The 25,263-nt window shown below is 58.5% G+C and overlaps 2 protein-coding genes across 2 annotated transcripts; one reads left to right on the top strand and one right to left on the bottom strand.

Moving 5' to 3' along the window:
• The first annotated feature begins 2,456 nt into the window (after nt 1-2,456).
• SLC35F6 (solute carrier family 35 member F6) lies at nt 2,457-7,964 on the top strand. The gene is made up of 6 exons (XM_054383643.1): nt 2,457-2,533; nt 5,332-5,404; nt 5,481-5,652; nt 6,064-6,276; nt 6,452-6,562; nt 7,221-7,964. Exons 1-6 carry the CDS (start codon nt 2,457-2,459, stop codon nt 7,694-7,696), a joined length of 1,122 nt encoding a protein of 373 aa, XP_054239618.1. The 3' UTR covers nt 7,697-7,964.
• Nucleotides 7,965-8,426: 462 nt separating this feature from the next.
• On the bottom strand, nt 8,427-13,151 carry CLU (clusterin). Its single transcript, XM_054383577.1, has 9 exons — nt 13,131-13,151; nt 11,647-11,746; nt 11,196-11,344; nt 10,701-10,871; nt 10,201-10,618; nt 9,507-9,620; nt 9,129-9,355; nt 8,680-8,861; nt 8,427-8,586 (listed from the first exon to the last, which is right to left on the bottom strand). Exons 2-9 carry the CDS (start codon nt 11,729-11,731, stop codon nt 8,580-8,582), a joined length of 1,353 nt encoding a protein of 450 aa, XP_054239552.1. The 5' UTR covers nt 11,732-11,746; nt 13,131-13,151; the 3' UTR covers nt 8,427-8,579.
• Nucleotides 13,152-25,263: the final 12,112 nt, after the last annotated feature.

A 25,263-nucleotide genomic window follows, 5' to 3' on the forward strand; every position in this document is an offset into this window, starting at 1 on the left:
TCCCTCCAATGGCAACGAAGCCAAGGTGGAGGCAGGCAACCGTGTCCCTGCCCACATATGCCCTCCTCTGCTCTGTGTGTTTGAAGGTGGGGGGGAACCAAGCCTCCCCCCACTGAAAAAGAGTGAACTGGGATGGATGGGAATGCTCCAGCTGGTGGCTCTTGAGCCTGGGTGATGGAAGAATTAAGTGCTCTGTTAATGAGGGGATGGGCCTCATGACCTCGTTAATTACATGTGGCTGAGGGATAGGGGGGGAGAGGGATGGCAGGGGGTGAGGGGGAGAGGCCACTGCGTGTGGTGGGGGGAGGGTGTCCATGTGTCCTGACCTGTAGAGATGGACGTGTGCAGGCAGAAGATGCCACTGCCCCCACCCTGCTTGTCCATTCCCACTCATCTTAGCCTCCAGCAACTGAGTGCCTTGGGGTGCCATCTCCCCCCACCCCTTTTCCTCAGAGGACCCCAGGGACCACTGGTGGCACTGGCACATGAGGGTGGGCAGGTGTTTGGCATTGTGTCTTTGGAAGTCTGCTGCTCTTCCATTGTTTGCTGCATGTCCATGGGACACTCACTCATCCCAGGAGGGGAACAGCATGAGGGGACCATGGGGGACTACACTCAGCTGCCTCATCCCCACTGCCCGGCCTGTAGTGTTCCCATGGGTGATACTGGCAGGTGGCATGGTGCCCAGTGCCTGTGTAGGTCCAAGCTCATCCATGAACAGGCCCCACTGTGCCCACTCACTCGCTGCCATCTCGTGGCCTGGTGTTTTTCATGGACAAAGGCTGTGGGGAGCCATGAGCAGGAGACAAGGGGTGGACAAGGAAGGGACAAGAGGGCACAGGGAGTATTTTTCTTGCTGGCTGGAGCAATGAGTGATGAGAAATGGCCACAGGTTCAGTGTCACTGAAGAAGTCGGAAGGGATGAGAAGGAGGTGGCTGCATCCTGTTTCCATGGCTGAGGGGTCCCCACCAGGGGTGGGGATTGGGGTGCACTTGGGACAACACATCCCATCACATCTTTCCCCAGGGACACACTTTGTCCTCCTCCCCATCACACCCTTCCCAAGGGACAGGTTTTGCCCCTCTCCCCATCACACCCCACCCAAGGGACACATTTTGCCCCCCTCCCCATCACACCCTGCCCAAGGGACACATTTTGCCCCCCTTCCCATCACATTCCTCTAAGGGATACATTTCAGCCCCCTCCGTGGAGCATTCCACGGGGGGCAGGGATGCCCATGCTTGCCCTCCAGACCCTTCCCCCCCCCGCCTCCCGCCACGCAAGGGTTAACGTTCCTTGGCTCAGCTAGCCTTGGCCGAGGCCCTCGCCGTGGGTTTTTCCCCTCCCACGGTCACGGCTGCCGGGACTGACGTCGGATGGAAAAACAATTTATCTCCTGGCTGGCGGGGAGGCTGCCGGGGCGGGGGGGTCCGGGATAGGGACGGCAGTGGAGCCCGCTGAAAGGCCGCCCCGACGTCTTCCCTCGGGTTGGGGTGGTGGGTGGTGAGACCCTGGGTGGTCCCTAATAGGGCTGGGGCGGGAGAACTGTCGTGTGTCCCCTTCTTGAGAATCAGCCCCAAGAGTTGTCTGCCCTGGAGCTGTGTCCCTTAGGGAGGGTTCTGATACCCAAAGGTGTCCCTGGCACAGCACCCACACCCATCCCTAAAGGGTTAATCCGGGCAGGGTTAATCCAGGCAGGGTTAGTCCAGGTACGGTTAGACCCGGCAGGGCAGAGCTAACTCAAACAAGCTTTAGCCTGGGCAAGGTTAGGCCAGATAGAACAGACTTTAGTGCAGGCAGTGTTAGCTCGGCAAGGTTTAGCCCTGGCAAGGTTTAGCCCTGGCAAGGTTTAGATCGGGCAGGGTTTACCCCGGCAGGGTCAGCCCGGGCAGAGCGTAACCCAGGCACGGTTAGCCCGGGCCGGGCAGCCAGGGACTGTAACCCCGACCGGAACTGGGGCTCCGTTGCACCGGCCTTGCCCGATAAAAGCGGCGGAGCCCCAGCGCCAGGATCGGCGCGGAGCCCTACCCTGCGCGGATGGCGCCACCTGCGGGACACGGGGACAGCGGCACCGCACACCGAGACGGGAAGCGGGGCACCGGAGGAGCACGGCCCGCCGGGGCACGGCCCGCCGGGGCAGAGGCGGCGCCGGGACAGGGAGCACCGGGGCAGGGCGGCACCGGGGCAGTGAGCACCGGGGCAAGGCAGAACCGGGTCAGGCGGCACCGGGGCAGGGAGCACCGGGGCAGGCGGCACTGGGGCAGGTGACACTGAGAGAGAAGACAGAGGCAGAGCAAACACCGAGCGCGTGGAGCGGAGGGCCGGGAAGGAGGAGCCATGCAGTCCGGGGCGTGGGGACCGCGGCGGGGCGGAGCGCGGCTCCGTACGGGGCGGAGAGGCAGGGCTGTGCGGGCGGCCCTGGTGCAGGGCGGGAGGCGGCGGCGGCAGCGGGGCCATGGCCTGGTCTCGGTACCAGCTGGGCTTGGCCGCCCTCATGCTGCTCACCGGCTCCATCAACACCTTGGCGGCCAAGTGAGTCTTTCCGGTGGCTGGGGGTAGCCTCGCCCCCCAGGCAGGGGTTCTGCAGCGGCTCCGTTTCCTCCTTGGGCCCGGGCTTGGCCCCTCAGGGCCCTGCACTCCCCTCGGAGGGTGCCTGGAGCCCGATCTTCAGGCCCCCGTTCCCCGCCTTCCAGGGCTGGTTCTTCCCAAGCTCCGGAGCCGCCACACCCCGGGGGGGGTCTTCGAGTTCCCTGATGTGGCCTTAGGGTTGGCCTTCCCCGGGCCCCACTCAGGGTCTGGGTGTGCCTGGGGCTGCTCCAGGGTCCAGGCTGCGTTGACGGAGGCCCGGGACCTGCCCTGTGTCCCGCCACAGCCCTGTCTTAGGGTCTGCCATTGCCAGGAGCAGACCTCCGCGGTCCTCACCTTGGGGGGCTGCCATGGCCCTGGGATGAGGAGCAGGGTTGTGTAGTGTCCCATAGGGACTGGGGGTGCTGCTGCTGCTCGGAGACCCAGCTCTTGGTGATGGGGGAGGAAGGGAGGGTCTGCATGGCCAAGGAGAGCTGGGGGTCTTCAGCACTCTTGTGGGTGCTGCTGAGGGGTGTGGGTGTCCTATTGTGGGTGCCATGCCTGGTCCTGGGGTGCTGGGGAGGAGCTGTTCGTGTGTGTCCCACTCAAAACCAGGTTCCCTGCTCCTGCATCCTCATCCCAAAAGCCAAGTAGGGACTGGCTTGAGCTCTGGGCTCCTTGCAGCAAGGATGAGGATGATGTTCCCAACAGCTGCCTAGGCAAGGCAGACCTGCCAAGCCAGTTTGTCCCGTTGCCACCAGGCAGATGCATGGGAGTCACCAGGCCTTCACTGTGTGGCCAACCTCCAGCTAGCCCTCCGCAGGGGAAACTGAGGCACAGAAGCACCCATGGGTCAGAGCAGAGGTGGGAGATGGCACCAAGCTCTCAGCCAGCTCACGAGACTTGTGTGTGGCCCAGCAAAGCCTCTTGTGAAACTCAGCCCCGAGCTGGCCTGTGGTGGAGGGGCTGTGGTGTGTCAGCAGGGGCTGAGTCATGCCCAAATCTTGCTGGTCTGGCTGAAACCCCCTTGCCCTGGCTTCTGCTCCTGCTCTTTTTCCCTGAGCTCAGCAGATCTGTGGCTACTTAACATCAGCAGAAAGCATCCGGAAGGGAGCTGCGTACCTTCCTGCCTGCCTATGTTGGGGTGCACTGGCACATTGTGGGCTTCTGGGGACAGGCAGCAGCCATGGAGAGGCTGAGGTCATCTCCCCGTGCAGGTGGTCGCTGAACAGGAAAGAACCTTGCCAAAATGGGCTGTGGGGACCTGTGCCACAGCCTGGGTTTATACAGCCCTCTGTGCTGCTTGGAATACTCACAAGAGGGCTTTTGTGCCCCAAAACGGACTGGGGGGTGTGAGTAATGAGAGCTGCTGCCCTTAGCCTGTGACCGTGGCTCCACAGGGCTGGTGGCACAGGGAGGAGGGAAGGGGTAGGGGTGACCCCTCACCACGCTGTCCTGGTCTCCTCACCAGGAGATGGTGCTGGCTTAGGCTGAGTGTGCTGGCAGTGATTTGTGCAGGGACACCGGATCACTGGGCTGTGTGACATGATGGTGTCCATTTCCCTGCCTGTCACTCAGGACTGGGAACCAAGCCAGGAGCTGCTGGCAGGTCAGGACAGCTGCAGTGATGTCTTCTCCTTCTCTGCTATCTCTTTCCCCATGGACATGTGAGGAGTGGTGTTCCCCAGGGGTCAGTACTGGGTCTTGTTTTCTTTAATATTTTTATTGATAATCTGGATGAGGAAATCAAGGGCACTATCAGTAAGTTTGCACATGACACCAAGCTGGGCAGGAGTCTTGATCTGCTGCAGGGTACAGAGGTTTTACAGAGGGATCTGGCCAGGCTGGATCAGTGGGCCAAGGCCAGTGGGATGCAGTTCAACAAGGCCAAGTGCTGGGTCCTCCACGTGGGTCACAACAACCCCATGAACATGCCAGGCTTGGGGAAGAGTGGCTGGAAACTGCCCAGTGGAAGAGGACCTGGGGTGTTGGTTGACAGCTAGCTGAATATGAGCCAGCAGTGTGCCCAGGTGGCCAAGAAGGCCACCAGCATCCTGGCTTGGAGCAGCAAGTGTGGCCAGCAGGAGTAGGGCAGGGATTGTCTCCCTCTACTGGGCACTGCTGGGACTGCACCTCCAATCCTGGGTTCGGTTTTGGGCTCCTCACTCCAAGAAGGACATTGAGGTGCTGCAGCATGTCCACAGAAGGGCAGCAAAAATGGTGAAGGGTCTAGAACACAAGTCTTGCGAGGAGCATCTGAGGGTGCTGGGGTTGTTTAACCTGGAGTAAAGGAGGCTCACAGAAGACCTTCTCACTCTCTACAACTCCCTGAAAGGAGGTTGTAGCAAGGTGGGGGTTGGTCTTCTAAAGAACAAGTGATAGCACAAGAAGAAACAGCCTCAAGTTGCACCAGGGGAGGTTCAGGGCACAAGGAACAATTTCTTCATGGAAGGGGTTGTCAAGCCCTCTAACAGGCTGCCCAGGGCAGTGGTGGAGACCCCATTGCTGAAGAGACTGAAAAGCTGTGTAGATGTGGTGCCCAAGGATGTGAATTAGTAGTGGCCTGGCAGTGTTGGGTTAACAGGTGGGCTCGATGATCTTAACGGTCTTTTCCAGCCTTAGTGATTCTATGACATCTTGTCCCTGGGAGCCTTAATCTTGGGGGGCTGGTGGCCCAGAGGATAGTCCTGAGCTGGTTCTTAGGGTGTGCTCCTGCTCCCTGCAGCCCCCTGCCCTAACCAGCAGCCTCTCCTCTTGCCTCATAGGTGGGCTGATAACTTCAGCGCAGCTGGCTGTGGTGGGACAGTGGAGCACAGCTTCCAGCACCCCTTCCTGCAGGTAAGCCCTCAACTCAGGACATGACCTAGTGGCTTGTCAGCAGGGTCAGCCCTCCCCTCACTCAACTCTTTCACAGGCTGTGGGCATGTTCCTGGGGGAATTTTCCTGCCTGTGGGTGTTTTACCTGCTGATGTGGAGGGATCGGCGGAGGCCAGAGCCCAGCATGGCCCCATCTCGGCCCTTCAACTCATTGCTCTTCCTGCCCCCTGCCCTCTGTGACATGACTGGGACCAGCATCATGTATGTGGGTAAGTGCTGGAGATGAGGATGCAACCTCTGTGTCTCCTCCTTGCCCTATGAGGACCTGGCCATCCCTAGGACCAGTTGTTGGGTTGCAAGACTCCACAATGCAATCAATTTTTGGGTGGGCAGTGCCCCCAAAGCTGGTTAGAGGAGTCTGAACAAACACTTCCCACTCACGCAGGAAGTTCTGGCAGGATTCAGTAAGCCCTGAAGGGGCACAAAAGTCCCTTGGAGCAGGGTTGTCTTGGAGTATTTCTGCTGCCAGGTCTAAGTAGGTGTGTGGAGGAGTAGTGTTGCTGCCTCTTCCTTCCATTAACGACTGGTCTGCTCTTAATTACTACAGCAGATTGTTCAGGAGGGGGGTGGTGGCATTAGCTGAGCCCCTGCAGTTCATGGCTCTGTCTGTCCTCATGCAGCCTTGAACATGACCAGTGCTTCCAGCTTCCAGATGCTGCGAGGATCCGTCATCATCTTCACCGGGCTCCTCTCCGTCGCCTTCCTGGGCCGCAAGCTGGAGCTCAACCAGTGGCTGGGCATCCTTGTCACCATCGTGGGGCTGGTGGTGGTGGGGTTGGCTGACCTGAATAGCTCCCATGACCAGAAACACAAGCTCAGCGAAGTGATAACAGGTTTGTGAGGACCCTTGGGGGAGGTGGGACAGACATGAGGTGGGGAAATAACCCCCTGCAGGGTGTGTGTCCAGTGCATGGCTGTGCCTCACAGCCTGTCACCTGGCAGCAAAATGGGGGCTCAGACTCCTCTTTCCCTTTCCCTGCCTATTTCCCTTCTCCCTTCTCTCCACAGGTGACTTACTGATCATCATGGCTCAGGTGATTGTTGCTATCCAGATGGTGCTGGAGGAGAAGTTTGTCTACAAGCATGACGTGCACCCACTGCAGGCAGTTGGCACTGAAGGTCTGTTGCAACATCAGCCAAGCCCCTTTAGGGTGCTGGATCCTGCAAACCAAGCCTGGGGAGGGCTGGCTGGTGCTGGGGAAGGCAGGGGTGAGGTGGTGTGCCATGGGGCAGGGAGGGTTAGTTGAGAGGGGATCAGGCAGCCCACAGTGGTGATGAAACTGTTAAGTTGCTCCAGGAGGGACATTAAGGTGCTGGAGTGTGTCCAAAGAAGGGCAATAAAGCTGGGGAACAGTTTGGAGCACAAGTATTGTGAGGAAAGGCTGAAGGAGTTGGGGTTCTTGAACTCAGAGAAAAGGAGGCTCAGGTGAGACCTTCTCACTCTCTACAGCTCCTTGGGGGGAGACTGGGGCCAGGTGAGGGTCAGTCTCCCATGGAACAAGCAATAGGACAAAGGAAATAGCCTCTAGTTGCCCTTTAGGAGACTTGGGTTGGACACAAGGAGCACTTTCTTCCTTAAGAGGATTGTTGAGCCCTGGAACAGGAAGGGTGTGGATTCCTCATCCCTGAAGTGTTTGAAAGCCCTGCAGATGCAGTGCTGAAAGACATAGTTTAGTGATGGCCTGGCAGTGCTGGGTCAGTGGTAGGGCTCGATGATCTTCAAGGTCTCTTCCAGCCTAAACCTTTCTTTGATTCTCTGCCACCCTCTCCCAACCAGGCTTCTTTGGTTTCATCATCCTGGCCTTGCTGCTGGTGCCCATGTACTACATCCCGGCAGGAGGCTTCAGTGGGAACCCTCGGCAGACGCTGGAAGACGCCCTGGATGCCTTCTGCCAGGTCGGCCACCGGCCCCTCATCGCCTTGGCCCTGCTGGGCAACATCAGCAGCATCGCCTTCTTCAACTTCGCCGGCATCAGCGTCACCAAGGAGATCAGCGCCACCACCCGCATGGTGCTGGACAGCCTCCGCACCCTCGTCATCTGGGCCGTCAGCCTGGCCCTGGGTTGGGAGACCTTCCACGGCTTGGAGATCTTGGGCTTTGGGGTGCTGCTGCTGGGGGCTGCTCTTTACAACGGCCTCCACCGGTCCCTGCTCGCCTGCCTGCCTCGGCGTGAGGGGGAGAGCAGCGGCAGCGCGGCTGAGCGGGAGGCCTTGCTGCGCGGGGAGAGCACAGCCATCAACAGTGACAGCTGAGCTCGAGAGCTGGGCTTTACTTCCCCCGGACCATCTCTCCTCCCCTCAGCAGGAAGGTGTTGGCATGAGGGACGTAGTGCTGGTGGTGATGGTGGCCACCGCCTTTGTGGGACAAACCTCGCCCCTGCCTCGCTGCCAAGGGTCAAGAGGGGACTGCAAGGCTTGTCCTGCCCTTCCTGGTGGGGAGCTGTCCCCCAGCTGTGGTTTTGGGGGGATATCAAAGCCCCTGGTCCCAAGGGGCTCTGGGAAGGGTTGGTGCAGTTGGCTGTGGGAGGGAGGTGTGGCTGGGGTTGGGGCTGGCCCTGCTGCTCCCCAAGCTGTGTCTCCCCACAGTAAAGTGCATCTGCCCCTGATTTGCTTCAGGTGTCTGTGCTGGTGGTGGGGATGGTCCTGGGAGGGAGGTGAGGGATGTGGGAACAGGGTGTGGTCCCCAGCACGGTTGGGGGATGCTGAGTTGCCCCTGTCCTCAAGGGGGTAGCTGTGCAGGAAATGATCCTTGGTGTCCCCAGAGGAAAGCAATTGAACCCCTTTCATGTGGGGTGTGGGAGAAGGCAACAAGCCCCAGGATTGTTATGGGGGGGGGTCTCCTGCTGGACCAGGTTTGGGGGGCTGGGTCCTTGCTTCCCCGTGATCATTCCCGGGCAGAGGCAGCTGCTTTCTGGAACCTTTATTTGCTCATCAGGAGGCAAAGAGGCACGGGAAAAAACACCTGGGGAGGGTTCAACTCTACCTTTATTTTCTGTTTGGGGCCCATGGTGGGACTGCAGCAGGAGTGGAGGCAAGGGTAGTGATGAGGGCAGTGGCATTCGCCCCCCTGGCATGGGGACAGGGTAGCAGAGGGGGGCTTGGTGAGGCTGCGGCAGTGATGGGGAGCATCACCCAGCTACTCTCTGTAGGAGGAAGGATGGGAAGGGGTGAACCATGGCATGAGGCACACACCAGCCTTGTCATAGGGATTGGGGGTGGGGGGGGTTAGAACTCACATGGCATTTTCCTTGTAGTGCCGAAGTGCCTGCTCGGCCACCATCTCCATGAAGCGAGGGTCCTGCCAGGAGATGTCCCCAGGCACAATGAGGGACAGTGGCTCTGAGTCAAAGAGCTGCACTGTTACCTGTGTGTCGGGGGGTGCTGAAGGGTCCTCGAGGTTGGGAGCCTTCGAGAGGACCTGGAGAAGTTGAGGGAAGGAAGGGGAACAAAGCAGGGAGAGTTGGGCTAGCCCCCACACCGGCCCCTCGCCCTGGCACCTGGCCATGCAGCCAGTCATTGTGCCGAGAGGCACCCAGGCGGGCACACAATTGCCTCTTTCTGCCCCTGACCCACTTCTGGTGGCTGCTGGCCCTGTGAAGATGGATGGGGGCGGGGGGTACCCAGAAAGCAGGGGGGATGGGGAGGTCAAGCCCTCCAGCCATGCCATAGAGCCAGCAGGACTCACCGTGGTGACCTGGAGGAAGCCATCGTTTTCTTGGGTGAGGTTGGCCAAACGGGAGACCCAGCCAAACTGGCGGTTGAGCTGGTCCAGGACGGTGGTGGTGTTGAGCATCTCAGCTTGGAAGGCACGGAGGAGGTCGTCGTAATGCCGAGTGAAGCGTTCAGCCAGGTGCAGAGCGTCCTCCAGCTGCTCCCGCAGCTGGCTCTGGGCTGGGTCCGTTTGCCAGCAGTCTGGGAGTGGGGGTGGTTTGGGAGGCTTCAGGGAGCACCAGGACTCACCCCCCCACCCCCAGTGTGTGCACCCCATTCCGTTGCTTCCCCTAAAACCTGTCCCTCCCCATCCACCATCTCCCTTCAGGACACTCCTCCCGTGCCGGCTCACCCACGCTGAGGATCTCCCGGCACTTCTCGCATTCATCCCGCATCCGCAGGCAGCCAGCCGAGTTACGACGGATCTCCCGACACACCATGCGGTCGTTGCTGGAATTTCGGGACTCTGCGGGAAGCCCACCCTGGCCTCAGCACCCCGAAATGCCACGAGGTGATGGGTGACAGCACCGCAAACCCACACTCCCCCCCACCCCCCCGCTAAAACCCCCAGCAGAGCTGCAGAGCCAGCCCCCCAGGGTGCTGTCAGGGGATACAAAAGTGCTTTTCCCAAGGAATGTTTGCCCTCCTGGGTGTTTTCTTCCCGAAGCAAAGTGCTTCTTGCCAACTTGTGTTTCAACATCACCCTTTTCCCAGCTGCCCAAGCCAGGGCCGCGGTGGCAGACGGTGACGGCACCAGGCCTGCAATGGACATTGCCCACCCAAAACAAACACCTCCCCGAGATGGCTTCAGCAGCCAAGATTTAAAGAAACCGAATCCAGGTCTGCAAACAATGGAGCTTGTGATTCCTGGGCTCCCCCGAGGAGTCTTTGATGTGTTGTATTAAGGTTGAGCTCATCCTCTTATGACTCCTCTTAATAAGAAGTAAAGGGGAGTTGCCAGGGAGCCTGGCCAAGAACTGGGCAACTAGGCTGCGTCCAGCATTATGGGGCAGCCACAACATCCAGCCTGGGGCAAGCAACCCTACCTGGAGCAAAGCCACCCAAGGAGTGCTCCCAACCGCCCTGTGCTTCCTCCAGCATCCTCTGCGTCATCTCGAAGAGGGGCTGGAAGAGGTGGTGGAAGCTGTGATGGGGATGATGGAAGAAGGGATGGAGCTCCCGGGAGAACCTCTCACGGCGCGGGGCAAAGCGGATGTGCTGGATGGGAGGGCGGAAAACCTCACGGAAGCCGCCAAAGGGTGCTTGGAAGAAGGGATACATGCGGCCGTAGACTTGGGTGCTGTCCTGGAAGATGTCATCCACCCCATCCTCCAGTAAGCCAAAACGTTCTTCCAGGTCTTCAAACTGCCGCTCCTGCCTCTGGTCCCGCTCCAGCAGCGAGTCGATGCGCTCGCCATTCACCCAGATGGAGAAGGGGGAGGAATGGTTGAGGAATTCCTCCAGCTGCCAGGCAAGGAGAGCAGGATCAAGCTAAGAAGCCTCCTGATCTCAGCATTGCTGAGGTGCTGTGGGACCGACCACTCACCTGCCGCCCCACCAGCCCTGAGCCGCTGTGGCAGGTGCGGGAGTAGAAGCGCATGCAGGTGTGCTTGAGGCAGGGCTTGCACTCTTCCCACAGGGCCAGCATCGTCTCGTTGCACACCTCCTGCTTCGCTGCCAGCTGCTGCTCCTTCTCCCGGGCCAGCTGCACCGCCTCCTGCAAGGCCCCCACATCCAGCCTCGAGGGCATCACACCCCTCTCCACCCCAAATTCCAGCACACATGGACCAGCCCCTAGGCATCTGCATCCAGCTCTGAGGGCAATCCCTCCAATCCCAGGACAGACAGGCCCCCAGTACCCACATCCAGCCCCCAAGGGCATCCCTCCACTCCCAGGACAGACCCCAGGCACCCACATCCCGCCCCCAGGGCCATTCCCCTTCTTCTGGGACACATCTCCTGAGCCCTTTGCATGTGTCCAGCCTGGTCAAGGATTCTGGGTACCAAGGTTACAGCATCCACCATTCTTATCCTCACTCACCTCCTTCTTCCTCTTGGTCTCCTCCAAGTTGTGCAGCATGGCTTGGTGGTCCTTACTGGTTTTGTCCATGAGGGTCTTCATCTGTTTCACCCCATTGATGGCATTCTCCACCTCCGTGTCAATGTATTTGCTGCCAGCTGCCGACATCTCTGGGAGCGGGGAAGAGCATCCTTCAGCTGGTCACTCACAAAGTGGTGGTGGAAACCCCAGCACTGCGTTCCCAACCTCCATGGGATGATGTTGTCCCCCCTCCAGCCAGCCAGCCAGCCAGCCACCCACCCAGGGACAATTCTGTCCCCATTCCATCCATCCACGCATCCATCCATCTATCCATGCATCTGTCTATCCACCCATGCATCCATCCATTCTCCCCAGCAATGATCTCACCTCTCCTCCCTCTATCCAGCCCCCCAGGCTGCACCCCCGCTACTACCCCCCAGTTCCCACTCACGTTTGAGCTCACTGGGGGGAACGAGGGCCTGGCCCCCCTCCCAGGTGAGCAGGAGGCCGAGCAAGGAGAGCAGCAGCAGTGCCATGGTCCTATCCTGGAGCTGGATGAGAAGGGGGTGGAGGGGGACACAGAGCAGGATTTGACCCCCACCTGGATACGGAGTTCTGAGTCAACAGTAGGGACCGGCCCACCCCTATACTCCACCTCCAGGCATGATTCTGGGGGCACACGATGGCTGAGTTAAAGCCATGTTCCCTGGGGGATTGGGGGTTGCACCCCATCCCTGAGTGGGGGGTCCCTGGGCAGCAGGGTCTTGCTCAGAGCCCCATCTGGGGTGGGGCAGGCTGCAGAGCCCTATTCCGACCCCCCCCCATGGCCTGCCTGCGGGACAAACAAGCCCCAGGCCCAGGGCCAAGCAGGGCAGGCAGCCAAACTGGTGACCAGGCATGGATTTCCCCAACCCTGGGGAGGCAGCCAGGGCTGCCTTTCTTCTCCCTCACCACCCCTGAGAGGGAATAGAGAGGGGCTGGAGGGGGGTTCAGGGATGCAAGGAGGGCAAAGTCGGGACAGAGCTCGGCTGTATTGTGGCTTTGAACCCTCCCAGCATCACTGGCCCAGAGCCTCCAACACCCACTGCAGGGCCCAGTGCAGCACCCACTGCAGCACCCCAGTGCTGTTGTCCCCCAGCCCTCCCAGTGCTGCCTCCCCCCCACCCCCATCCTAGCCCAGCTCCATCCTGCCCAGCCCAAGGCATTATGGTAAATTTCTGCCTGATGGGATGAGCATCCACCTGCCGCATCACCTTCCCCAAGGTGCACAGCCCCCTGACCCCACAGCGTGTCCCAGGCTTCCAGGGGTGGCTGTGGTCCACTCTGACTGACCCCCAAAACCAGGTCCATCCTTCCCACCCCACCACACCCTAGTCAGGGCACTCCCAGGGGGAGTGTGTCCCCTGCTCCGGGGAGAGGACAGGCTTTCAGTATTGGCTGAGACCAGCAAAAACTCATTGCAAGGAAGAGAAAAAGAGAAAGGGAAAGAGAGGAGTGAAAAGGTGAAGGAAAGGGAAGGGGAAAATGAAAGAGAAGGGAAAAATGAAAGGGAAGGGAAAAATGAAAGGGAAGGGAAAAATGAAAGGGAAGGGAAAAGGGGAAGGGAAAGGGAAAAGGGGAAGGGAAAGGGAAAGCGAAGGAAAGGGGGAAGGGAAGGGAAAGGGGAAAGGGAAGGGAAGGGAAAGGGAAAAGGGAAGGGAAGGGAAAGGGGAAAGGGAAGGGAATGGAAAGGGGGAAGGGAAGGGAAGGGAAAGGGGGAAGTGGAACAGGAGAGGAGATGGAGAACGGGAAAGCAGATGGAGAACGGGAGAGCAGATGGAGAATGGGAGAGGAGATGGAGAACGGGAGAGGGGGAGAGGGGAAGAGGGAAAGGGAAGAGGGGAGAAGGGAAGAGGGGAAGGGGAGAAGGGAAGAGGGGAACAGGAGAAGCCCTACCTGCACCCTGACCGCCCTAGCCAGCTCCACCGCGGCCGCCCGCCCCCGCCCGCTGCTATTTAACCGGCCGCGGCGCTGCGGGTCCGCCCCGCTCCGGCCTCGGAGCTTTCTGGAACCGGGACCGGCCCCCCCGCTCCCGGTGCCTTCCCCCCCCCCCCCCCTCCCCCTACATTTCCCCATCTCCCGCCGGTGATGGGTGACCGAGGCCGCGGGGATAGGCGCGGTGCTGCTCGGCAAGAGATCAGATGTCCCCCCCGGCTCCCAGAACGGGGTGGGCATTGCCCTCCCAAAGCGGGGGGAGAGGGGAGGGAAGAGGGAGGGCTTGCACCCTGGAACAGAGGTGCTTGCACCCTCCCCAGGGTGCCCAAAATGCGAGTGCTGCAATCTGAGGAGGTAAAAACCTCGCCGGAGAATGCTCACCCCATTGCCCCCCGTCCCAGCAGATTCTTATTTCCACCATTCCGGAGAGGGGGTGCTGTGGCCTCGGGGAGCTGCTACAAGTGGAAGAACATCCCCCCCACACTTCCCCACCCCCACCCCCGTCATCCGTGGCTTTATACTCGGTGCGGTTCTGCGTGGGACCCTTCCCAGTCTCTTTCCCCCCTCCCAAGCTGCAGCCATCCCCCATTGCCGGGGAAACTGAGTCACATCCGCTTCCGCACGGCTGCACGGCCTCAAACCACCCTTCCCGGCCGTCGCCCCGGGGGTGATAAATAACTGCCGGGGAGGATGGTTACGGACCAGAGCGAAGAATGTAGCCTCGGCAACTGGGGGAACTGGTTGGCGCCCAATACAGAGGCGGGGCCAGGCTAGGAGGAGGAAGCAGCCCTCGGGGGCACCTCCGGAGCCGAGCGAGGCCCCCGCAGCAGAGTCCCGGCTGCATCAGCCGTACGGGACCGCAGCGGGTACGGGACACGCTGGGAGAGACACACAAGGCGGGGTGCGGAACACGTTGCGGGAGAAGGACAGTGCTGGGAATGGGGGTGCGAAGTTCGGAGTGTGAGTACGATCTCTCCCGGGGCTCCGCTGGGGACACGGGGGTACAAAAGTCACTCTGCACGCCAGGGGACCTGTGGGTGAATGTTCTCCCAGGGCCGTCTGCAGGACACGCGTGCGCAGGGAGGTGCAGGGTCTTCCGGGACCACGGGTGGGACGTGTGGGCGCATGTTGTCCCAGGGTCGTGAGACATGCGTGTGCACACAGGTGTGCAAGGTCTCGTGGGACCACGAGTGGGACACACGTGTTGAAGGAGAGGTACATGATTTTCCAGACCCATGTAGGGAACATGTCGGTGCATGTTCTTACAGGATCGTGTGCAGGATACATGTGCACACGGGGAGCGGGAAGAAGGGCTGAGATCTTAGGGGGCCATGGGTGGGACATGTGGGTGCATGTTCTCCCAGACCCATGCGTGGGACATGGAATACTTGTTCTCCCCAGCCCATACGGGCCTGGTGTGGGGTTCTCTTGCCTCTGTGTCAGGAACCCTAGCCCAGGTGGGGCTGGCCTCGGCCAGCCATAGCAGAGGAGGGGAAGGCTGTGCAGGTTGTGGTGGGTCTGATGCTGCACCTCTCCACCCTGCTGCTTCTCTTTCCAGGGCTTCCTCGCTGCTCCCTGACACCCCACCTCCCACCGAAGAGGAGACAACTCTAGCATCTTGGCCATCCTCCCCAGAAGAAAGGCCAGACCAACCTTCCTCCCACAATTTCCCAGGCACAGAGGAGCCCTTGTAACCCTTTGGCTGCTGGTGCTGGCATAGACGGACGTTTCTTGGTCCTACCACTGGCACAGACAGGCATCCTTTAGTCCTGCCACAAGCCCTGTTAGCTGGTGGGAGAGAAAGCCAAGGGGCCATCAGGGTGACTGAGTTTTCAGAGCAATGGCTTCCTTTTGGTGCAGGAAGGTCAGTCAGAAGGGGAGTCTCCCCCCACCACCAGCCTCGCAAGGGACAGATTTGGGGATGCATATCAAGGAGAATGGTCCCAAGCCCTGGGTGGAAGATGCTGTTCCCCAGGAGCCAGTGGTGGGGGACCCAGGGAAGAAGTTTGCCAAGTTCTACCGGTGCTTCTGGGATAAGGCACAGTTGAAGGGTGGGAGCAAGAAGCAGCAGGCTTCCAAAGGAGCTGAGAAGAGCTGGAGAGCCACTGGGATGCAGGAACAGGCTGCCAACAGACATGCCAAGCTGGAGGGGAAAGCGCAGGGGCTGCTGGTGGGGCCAAAGACCTGCCAAAAAGCCACCCAAGATGGGGACACCCAGAAGGAAGAGCAGTTAGACCTGGAGATGGTGGTCAACATCCACAGCATGGGCCCACATCTCAGAGAAGATGGTCGGGATGAGCTGGTCACCGGGCACAAAGCATGGGATGGGGACTTGCCAAGGGGATGTGGTGTCCATGGGGATGAGGTGGTCCAGGCAGGTGCCAGCAAGGATGAGAAACAAAGGACCACTGGCTCAGCCCAGAGCCTGGGGTTGTGGGTGAAGGACAAGGATGCTGCCACCATCCTGCAAGGGGATTGGGAGGACTTTAACTCTCAGTCAGCAGAGGGAAGGTCTGGGGAAGGGCAGAGGACGCAAGTGTGGGAGAAGCTGAAGCTCCTGGGAGAAGACATGGTAAGCTGGGAAGGGAGGTCCACAAGAGACCTGTCAGTCAGGCTGATGGAGGTGATCCTGCAGAGAAAAACCAAGGACTACCCTATGGTGATGGGGAGAGAGAGTGACCATCAGCGCCAAGGAGGTGGGAGAGTCCGGGTGGGCGACTCTGAGGAGGTGTGTGCTTTTGTTGTCACTACAATGCAGCAGGACCTTGCTGTGGACCATGACATCCCCACTTTCAGTTGCTTCATATGTGAGAACAGTCAGCCAGAGCCATCTTGGGATAAGCAATTCTGGGAGGACTGTGATGATGACCTCCTGGAGCAGGGAGATCCATCAGATGTTCCCCTGTTGGTCCACTATATCATGATGGTGAAGGTCAAGAATGAAGACCACTGGCGCGAGGAATTCCCAGACGTATGGGCACGATATGAGATGGACTGTGGGCTGATATCTGAGGAGGTGGAGGTGAAAGTAAAGCTAGTGGACTTCCAACCACAACCTCAACTTCCAGTAGCCATGGAAAACAAGGTGGCAAGCATCCTGAAGGTCCTGCTGCGTGATGGTGTGGTGGTGAAAGGCCGCTCACCCTACAACATCCCTTTAGATCCCCAGTACAAAGACAACGGGAAGATGTTGCGCCTGAAGCTGGACTGCAGAGCTATCAACAAGGCCACCCCCAAGGTGGTGGAGCCGGTGAGCCTGAACACTATCAAGCTTATCTCAACCCTCAGCCCCAAGAGCAAGTATTTCTCAGTGGTGGATCTATCCAAAGCCTCCTTCGCCATCCCCTTAGCAGCAGGCTCCAGAGCCAGCTTTCCTTTCACCTTCCGGAACCAGCAGTACCTCTTCACTCGCCTGCCCCAGGGCTTCCACAGCACCACCTCCATCATCCACCAGCGGGTGGCTCAGATGTTTTCCGAGCTGGACCAAGGAGATAGCCCTTGGGTTTTCTACTATATCGATGACATCCTCATCACTGGGCAAAGTCAAAAGGAAACCGAAGCCCGAACAAGGAGAGTCCTGAGGCTGATCCAAAAAACAGGCTTTAAAGCCAAGTTTGAGAAGGCACAGCTTGTCCAGCCCAAGGTGGTCTACCTGGGGATGAAGATCGGGCCTGAGGGGCGAGAGATCGAGGACAGAATGCTGGAGATGATCAGGAAAGTACCCCGCCCACAGAACGTCCGTCATGTCCGCTCGCTGCTTGGGCGGTTTGGTTGGTTTCGGGATCACATCCCCAACTACTGGGAGCTGGCCTTGCCTCTCCACTGCCTCACCCTGAAGCAGGCCAGGTGGGAATGGGGACCAGAGCAGCAAGGGGCACTGCAACGCCTGAAACACGCCATCGAGACTGCACCCGCCCTGCGCTTCCCAGATAAGTCTCAGCCCTTCGTTATCAGGTTAACAACTGGCAACAAGGTGGTGGGAGCTGCCTTGCTGCAGGAGAATGAAGAGGGTCAGCTGGTCCCGGTGAGACACAGCTCCCGCATCCTGAAAGACCATGAGGACTTCTACAGGCCAGAGGAGAAAGGTTGTCTGGCAGCAGTCTGGGCCTTGCAGGAGTTTGAGGCCCTCACAGGGTCAGCCCCAATCCTTATCCAGATGCCCCATTCTCCTTGGAGGTATCTCCTATGGGGTAATGCATTAGGGTCCAATGGGACCAACCTGCACCCGGCCCAGTGGACTCTGCTGCTGGTCAATGGAGGGGAGGTGGCAAGGGGACCCCAGCTTGATTCCTTCAGCTGTTTGGTCCCCTCTGCTCCCCCACTACGTCAGCTGCCCTCCTCTGTCCCCAAGGCCAATGTGTGGTTCACTGCCAGTGAGAAGGGTCGCTTGGTTGGCTTTGCTGCAGCCAACCTGGAGGAGCGCTGGCTGCTTGGGGTGGCCACATGTGACTCAGTGCTGGATGCGGAGCTGGTGGCTCTGTGGCAGCTCCTGTGCCATCACCGGTGCTCCTCACCCCTCTATTTGTACACTGGCTGTCAGTCCTTGGTGGAAAGGTTGGAAAGCCAGGAAGGCTGGTGGGAGATGGGACCAGGGCTGAGCTCTGGGGGGGGTTTATGGCCAAGCATCCTACAGTGGGTCTACACCAACCCAGGGATGCTGCACGTCAGGTGCATGGGAGTGGACACAAGCAAGGACATAGAGGAGATGGAGTGGAACCAAAAAGTGGTCAGGAGGTCCAGGGCTATGTCACGTAGGGCTGCAGGCAGCCAGCAGTTTTGGGAGCCTTCAAAGCATGAGAAACAAGAAATAATTGCTCAGTGTCACAGCTGGTGGCATGAGGGAGTGGAGGAGACCCTGGCAAGGGTGCGGCAAGTTGTCTTCTGGGAGGGTGATCATGAGCAGGTGACCTACTGGGTGCAGAACTGCCTGGAGTGTGCTGCAGGTGGGGTGCAGTCCCAACGAGAAGAGGGGCCATGGTCACAGCTCCAGCTGGGCTACATCAGTGGCCTTATTGAGAGCGAGGAGGGGTATCGCTCCCTCTTGGTGGTGGAGGATGGGATCTCAGGGTGGGTAGAAGCCTTCCCCATACGGAAGAATATGATGGAGGAGATGGTTGGGGTGCTCTGCAGGGAGGTTTTTGCCCGGTATGGGACACCTTATGTCATCCGTTTGCCTCGTGTCCCACCCTTTCTCTGGAATGTTGCCTTGATGGCAATGTCTGGCATGAAGTCTCCATCAGACATCCTGCGGGCTGGGCAGATGGGACCAGCCACGTCAGCCCTACAACAGCTGGCCCGAGGGGCTGGCAAGAGGTGGGTGAAGATGCTCCCCTTGATCGTGGCAGTGGTCAGATCTGTATATGCTCAGGGAGAGGCACTGGGCTCTTACCAAGTGATTGGTGGCTTCCCACTGGAGATGCGGTGGGGACAGAAGGCAGAGGACGGCCCCCAGGGCAATGTGCTCTCCTGGCTCCGCCAGCTTCAGGAGGATGGGGTTGGGTACAAACAGCAGATTGAAGCCATGCTGCCGAGGGGCTGCCCAGGAGAAGAGACTCCATGGCCATAGAGCTTCCAGTCCCCCATGAGATGACTGCTGGTGTGGGATAACTGCCTGGTTTCCCGTGGGATGGGAATGCAAAGCTAATTTAGTGCGCTTCAGGAGCAAGGTCATTTACAACCAAGAGGAAGATCTGTGCAGCTGGCCTGCCAAACAACTGAGGGAGGGAGTCTTGTGAGATAAGACAGCCCTGCTTTGGCTGAAACTGATGAAGTAAAGCGAAAATGGCAAAGCACCCAGCTTCAAACTCGACTTTGAAGGTGGACTGCCCAAGCAAAGACCTTTGCCTGATTAACTGCAATTTTAATATTGTGGAGGATGCCCTTCAGTATGATGCTGAGCCAAACAAAGTAGAAGCTAAACAGACATGACTGTTACTCAGCTCCACCTAGAAGGCAGAGCCAGCCAGGGCTAGGACACAAAAAACCCACGAGAGGAACATTCTGGGCAGTAGCAGCACCAGCAGTAGTTGAGGGTGAAAGACTGGATTTAGCAGAGACAAGGGCAGTGGACAGGCTGATCTTCTTTTCCTTCACCCAAGTCAGGGACACCTTTCTTGCTAAGAACTGCACAGGGGTCAACTCCTGCTGCCTTTCTGTACTTGGAGCTGTTGGCAAATGTTTGCATCTCCGACTGTGTGGGATGTCACCAGGATTTGTTAAAGCAGAGCTCCATCACTTGCAGTCAGTGCGTTTCTCACTGGCAATCCTCAGTCTCTTGTGTCTGTCACTTCAAGGAATTTAACTTCTTTGCTCTTTTGCCTTTCTGAAGCTGTGTCAGTGCAAGTCTTTATTGGGACACTGGGAAAAGGGAGAGGCAAATGTTGATTTTTGTCACACAGTTCCAGTAAGAGGCCTGGATTCTGAGGCAGGCAGATGGAAGGATCTCACCTGTAACTGTCATGTATTGTGGTGTGGGGAGAAAAGGGGTGTACTGGGTGGAGGTGAGGTGGGAGGACTGGGGGAGCATTTAGCCAGGTCTGGAGTTCTTTTAAGCAGGACTGGAAAGCTTTTGGGCAGGTCTGGGAGGCTTTTAGGACTTGAGGAGCTTCTATCAGAGCACAGAATCACAGAATGGCTTAGGTTGGACGGGACTTCAGGCATCGTCCACTCCAACCTCCCTGCTGTGGGCAGGGACACCTCTCAACTAGACTCAGCTACTCAAGGCCTCATCCAGCCTGGCCTTCAACACCCCCCAGGGAAGGGGCATCCACAATCTACCTGGACAACCTATTCCAGAGTTTCACCACCTTCCCCCTAGTCCTGTCACTTGACACTCTTATGAAAAGTCCCTCTCCAGCCTTCCTGTAGGATTCCTTCAGTTATTGGAAGGCAGCTAGTCTTCTCCAGCCTGAACAACTCCAGCTTCCTCAGCCTGTCCTCATAGCAGAGGTGTCCAGCCCTTGGATCATCTTTACAGCAGGACTGAGGAGCTTTTGGGTGGATCTGGGAGGCTTTTAAGACCAAGGGAGCTTCTAGGCAGGACTAAGGAGTTTTTATGAAGGACTGGGGAACTTTGAGGTAGAACTGAGAAGGTTTTATGACTGAGGAGCTTTTAGGTAGATCTGAGGAGCTTTTAGGACTGAGGGGCTTTTAGGCAGGACTAAGCGATGAGCAACTCTTTTGCTACAGTGTTCAAAGACAGGGAGAGAAGCCTTGCTGGGTATACAGGTTTAGACTAGGATTAAGTTGCTTTTTCATAGCATCCAGCAGGGTGCTGGGATCTCCAGTTGTGGCCCCAACAGTGCTGTGAGTATGGGGATAGTGTTTCCGTTCCCAGTCCTGCTAGCTTACTGGAGCTGGGCCAGCTTTTTTCTCAGGGCTGTGGGAGATACTGAGAAATGGCCTTGGCAGTTTCTTTGTTTTCTTTCCCTCTTTTTCCACTTCATTTATTAAACTTTTTTTTTAATCTTGAGTTTTCTTGCATTTTGTCTTTGTTTCTGCACCGTGTATGACTGATACAGAGTGAAACTCCTCACAGCAGCTCCTGGTTTGGATTTGGGACACCAAGGAATCCCATCCTGAGGCTTAGCATCTTCTGGGAGTGGTGGTGGTTGACCAACACTCAAGTCTCAACCCCTGTTATTGACTTCCAGGAGATCTCCTGATCCTCCTTGTGGTCTTCAGAGAGTTGTGGGTCTATGCCCTTCTCCATCTCTCCTGATGGTTGTAGCTCTTAAGCTCTCCTGCTACTTAAAATCCTGGAATCATTTAGGTTGGAAAAGATCCTGAAGATCTTCAAGTCTGGAACCATTCCAGGTCAGGCTGGATGGGGCTCTGAGCAACCTGATGTAGTTGAACGTGTTCCTGCTCACTGCAGGGGAGTTGGACTAAACATTTAAGGGCTCTTCCAACCCAAACCATTCTATGATTGTGTAAGTCCAGCTGTTCAACCAAATGATGAATACAGTGGAGGGTGACCACAAGCCTTGTGGGTGTACAGACACTGGGAACCTCAAGCTCTGGTCCATAAGATAGTCGAAGCCATAAGAGCAGCAAGGTGGGATGGTCTGGGATGCTTGACAGGAGTTGATGTGGGGCAGCTGCCTTGATGTGGTACTGCCTCATTTGGGGACCCCCAAACAATGAGCTGCACTTGATAGCAGGATCCAGGGCACAGCAGGTAGCCCAGGGGCTGATAACTCAGGGGACTTGTGGCAGGACCCATCTGCCATCCTGAGCAGAAGTATATTCAGAGCATCTGTGTTGAGCTGGGCATCCCAAATGCTGAGTCAGCATGGATACAGGAGAGCAGCTCCACTGCCAAGTTGGACATCTCTGGATCAGCTCCACTGGCCATGAGTCATCAATAGTCTGAGCAGCAGGCAGCAGCTGCCAAGGATGAGGATGGTGGGAAGAACTCAGGTACCATTGAACATCATCTGGTGGCCACCTTGTGAACCCCCAGAAGATGCCATGGGCTGAGGTATTGAAGGACACAACCCCTGAAGAACATCATCCCTCATGAGACTGTGGTGGTTAAAACATTACTGTGATGGGTGTTGGTATGATGTGGTGGAGGAAGCTTGGGGAAAAGAGACCCCTAAAATGCTCTGAGAAATGGCCAGGAGGGTGAGGAGAAGGTTCCTCCAGGAGCCTAAAACACGGAATGGGGCTGTCCAGGAGCCATATCCAAGTGAGTTGGGGTAGGTAGGCACTGGGATGGGCAATATTAGAGAAAATTAACTAACATAACCCAAGCGGGGGGCACATCTGGCCTGAAGCAAGCAGGGGGTTGCTGTAGGAGTTGTGGAAGTCTGGCCAGGTGGAGAACTCCACCATGGTGGCCCAGAGATGGTCAGGGGACCCTTGGAGGAAGAGGGAGGCCGTAGTGGGAGGAAGGCTGCCCAGCAGCCTGGCCAGATCTTGGCAGAGGGCAGCAGCAGCCCAACATGAAAATCTTGGAGGGAAAGAGGTCTCTGCAAGGAACCCCCTCAAATGTCTGCACTCCCCATGGGACCCCTGTCCCATGTCTGAACTGGGACCACATCTCCAAAGCAGAAAACAGGAGACAAACCACAGTACCCTGAGACCCAGCCAGGATTCCAGAACCCAAACTGCAGCACCCTGTGTCCCTGACCCAGTTCCAGACCCAGTTCCAGCACCCCAAACTCATCTGCCCATGTCCCTGACCCAGATCCAGGGGACTGACTTAGGACCCCAGACTCATCTCCTGTGTTCCTTACCCAGATCCATGGGCCCAAAGCAGGACCTCAGCTCCATCTCCCCATGTCCCTGACCCAGATCCAGGGGACCGACTCAGCACCCCAGACCCATCTCCCATGTTCCTGACCCAGATCCAGGGGACCGACTCAGCACCCCAGACCCATCTCCCATGTTCCTGACCCAGATCCAGGGGACCGACTCAGCACCCCAGACCCATCTCCCATGTTCCCAACCCAGATCGGTGGGTCCAAATCATGACTCCAGACCCATCTTCCCATGTGCCTGCCCCAGACACACATACTCAACCCCCCGGTCCTGACCCCAGTCCCTCATCTCCCTGAGCCCTGATGCCCTTGGACCCAGGACCGTCTCGTCCAGACCAAGACAGCCTTCCCCAGCCCCCAGGCTGCTCGAGCACGGCCGGGAAGGCTGGCACGGCCGGGCCGGGCGTCGGTCAGACATTTGGTACTCATTAGGGCTGGAGGGAAGGAGGGCGGGCGCGGGACCAGCCTTTCTTCTCCAGCACATTTCCCAGCGCCTCGCCTTTTGGTGGCCAGCGTCCAGCATCCAGCCCCGAGCAGGCTCTGCCATCCCCCGTCTCCCAGCCCGCCGGTGCCAGTCGCCCATCCCAACGCCTGGGCAACGGCCATGGGGGAGCGGACGGTCCTGGGGATGCTTCACCACCCTGGCTGCTTCTGAAGGCTCCTCAGGAAGTTTTGGGAGCGGGGGGCCGGCGGCGGGGAGCAGCCTCGGCCATGCTGGCCACTTGCTGAGGCTTCGCCGGGAAGAGCCCTGCCGGGGCGGATGCGGGAACTGGGGCGCTGAGGCCTGGACGGGGCAGGATTGCAGCCGCTGCGCCCCCAGCTCGGGGGCTATGAGAGGTGAGTGGGGTTTGGAGCGGGGCCGGTGGCATGGAGGAGAAGAGGGGACGGCTGTGCTGGAGTGGGTGGTAGAGCTGGGGCGGGCAGCCGGCACCCCCCTGAATCCCACCGCATGCCTGCTCCCCACGGGCAGCATCACCCCAGACCTGGGGGCTGAGTCGGCTTCGGCCGTGACCAGGGACCCCCACATCCCGGGGGGTGGGGGGGGGCGGGGGGGGGGGGGGGGGCAGAAAGGATCGGGGTGGGGTCCAGTGCGCCCAGCTTGCTCAGAGCCCACTGCTTGTTGATTTCCTGGGGCAGAAAAGCAAAATTTGGGGCACAAAAAGCAAAGAGTCGTGCCAGGGAGGACCGAAGGAATCGCTGCCTCCTCCGTCCCTCGCCCACAGCCCCTCTCCTGCCCCCACCCACCTTTGCGGGGGGAGCCCGGCTTGTATAAAGCAGGGGATGTGGGTTCTGTGGTCACTCCAGAGCAACTCCAGATGGAAAACCTCGTTCTGCTGGTGAGGAAGTCAGGGATGTCCTGGGCAAAGGGTGGCAGGGGGGCTGTGGGGCATGGCACAGCTCCTGGGGAGCTCTGGGGAGCCAGGGAGGGAGACCTTGTGCCCCTGTCTCAAGATTCTTCAGAGTCAGGTACGGGTGCTGAACTCATCCCCTGTGCTGGGGCTGTGGGTAGGATCCAGCCCACCCTGTCAGGAACATCCCAACTTGATGTGGGTGGGGTGACACTAGAGGCTGGAAGGCAGGAGCTGTCAGCTTCTCCACCACTTACCTTTTGGCCAAATTTCACCAAATTTACCCATGTTGGATTGAAAAGGTCCTGGCCAAGCCCTGCAGAAGCAGGTACATGTCCTCATGGGCTGGTGCCACTGGGCTTTGGCAAGCCACCACCAAGTGACAGTGGTGGCTCCCATGTATCTTCCTGACTTTTCCATGGGAATGGCAGGTTACAGTGTATCCCTGGTGTCCTGGGACCGCTGCCATCCTCGGGGCTGGGAGCAGGAAAGGGCAGGCAGCTCAGGTCCCTCCTGTGTTGGCTTTCAGCAGACGAGCCAGTGGCAGGAGAGGAAGAGGAGATGCTGACCTTCAGCTACCAACCAAGTGGTAAGGACATCCCTTGGGGTGGGCTGGGGTTGTGGCAGGGCCTGATCCTTCCCTCTCTGTGCTCAGGCAGGGCACGGACCAACTGCAGCCAGTGCCAGAAGAACATCTCTCTCCAGATGGCTGTTAAAGTCCTCTACATCTTCTCCATCCTCCTCATCGTGGCTGTGACTGTGCTGGCTGCCTTGGGTGAGCACGGGCAGGGTTGGAAAATCCAGCACCTGCCCTCCTGGAGGATGCTGGGGCTCCCCAAAAGCACCTCAACACACAGGCATGGTGACAAGCATCCAGCTCCTCCTGACCAGCCCCTGGGATGCATGTGGGACCCTCTGTGAGTGATGCCACCTCACAGGGGGACAGCTTTACCCCTATAGAGACCTCAGAAACCACCTCAGAGCCCAGAGGTTGCCACCCCATTACCTCCATGGGCAAGAAACTGCCTCCCAGCCTCAGGTGATGGTATACACCCCAGGGCTGGCCCCTGGAGATGCTTGTAGACCTGAAAGCCCTCAGAGATACCCACCCCATGGAGCCAGCACCCATCAGCCACCCAGGCTGGCTCTTCAAGTCCTGGCCACCTTCCTTACCAGGGAATGAGCCCAGAGGGGAAGTGTGGAGGACAGTCACGTCTTGGCACCTGCCCACCTCCCTCGACCTCCACCTTTCCTCCACAGTGTTCAAGAAGGTTGACTCCATCTCCAACAACATCAGCTCAGCCCAAACCTATTACGAGAAGAAGATCATATCCATCCAGGAGGACCTTCAAGGGTTGGGTGAGTGGCTTGTGCCTGTACCTGGAGTCTTCTTAAGGGACCTCTGCTGCTTGGTGGTCCGGGGGCTCCCACAGAGCCACTTTATCTCCCAGGATTTTGGTGGAAGGGTGACTGCATGAC

Source organism: Indicator indicator, chromosome 9, assembly GCF_027791375.1.
Source record: "Indicator indicator isolate 239-I01 chromosome 9, UM_Iind_1.1, whole genome shotgun sequence".
NCBI lineage: Eukaryota > Metazoa > Chordata > Aves > Piciformes > Indicatoridae > Indicator > Indicator indicator.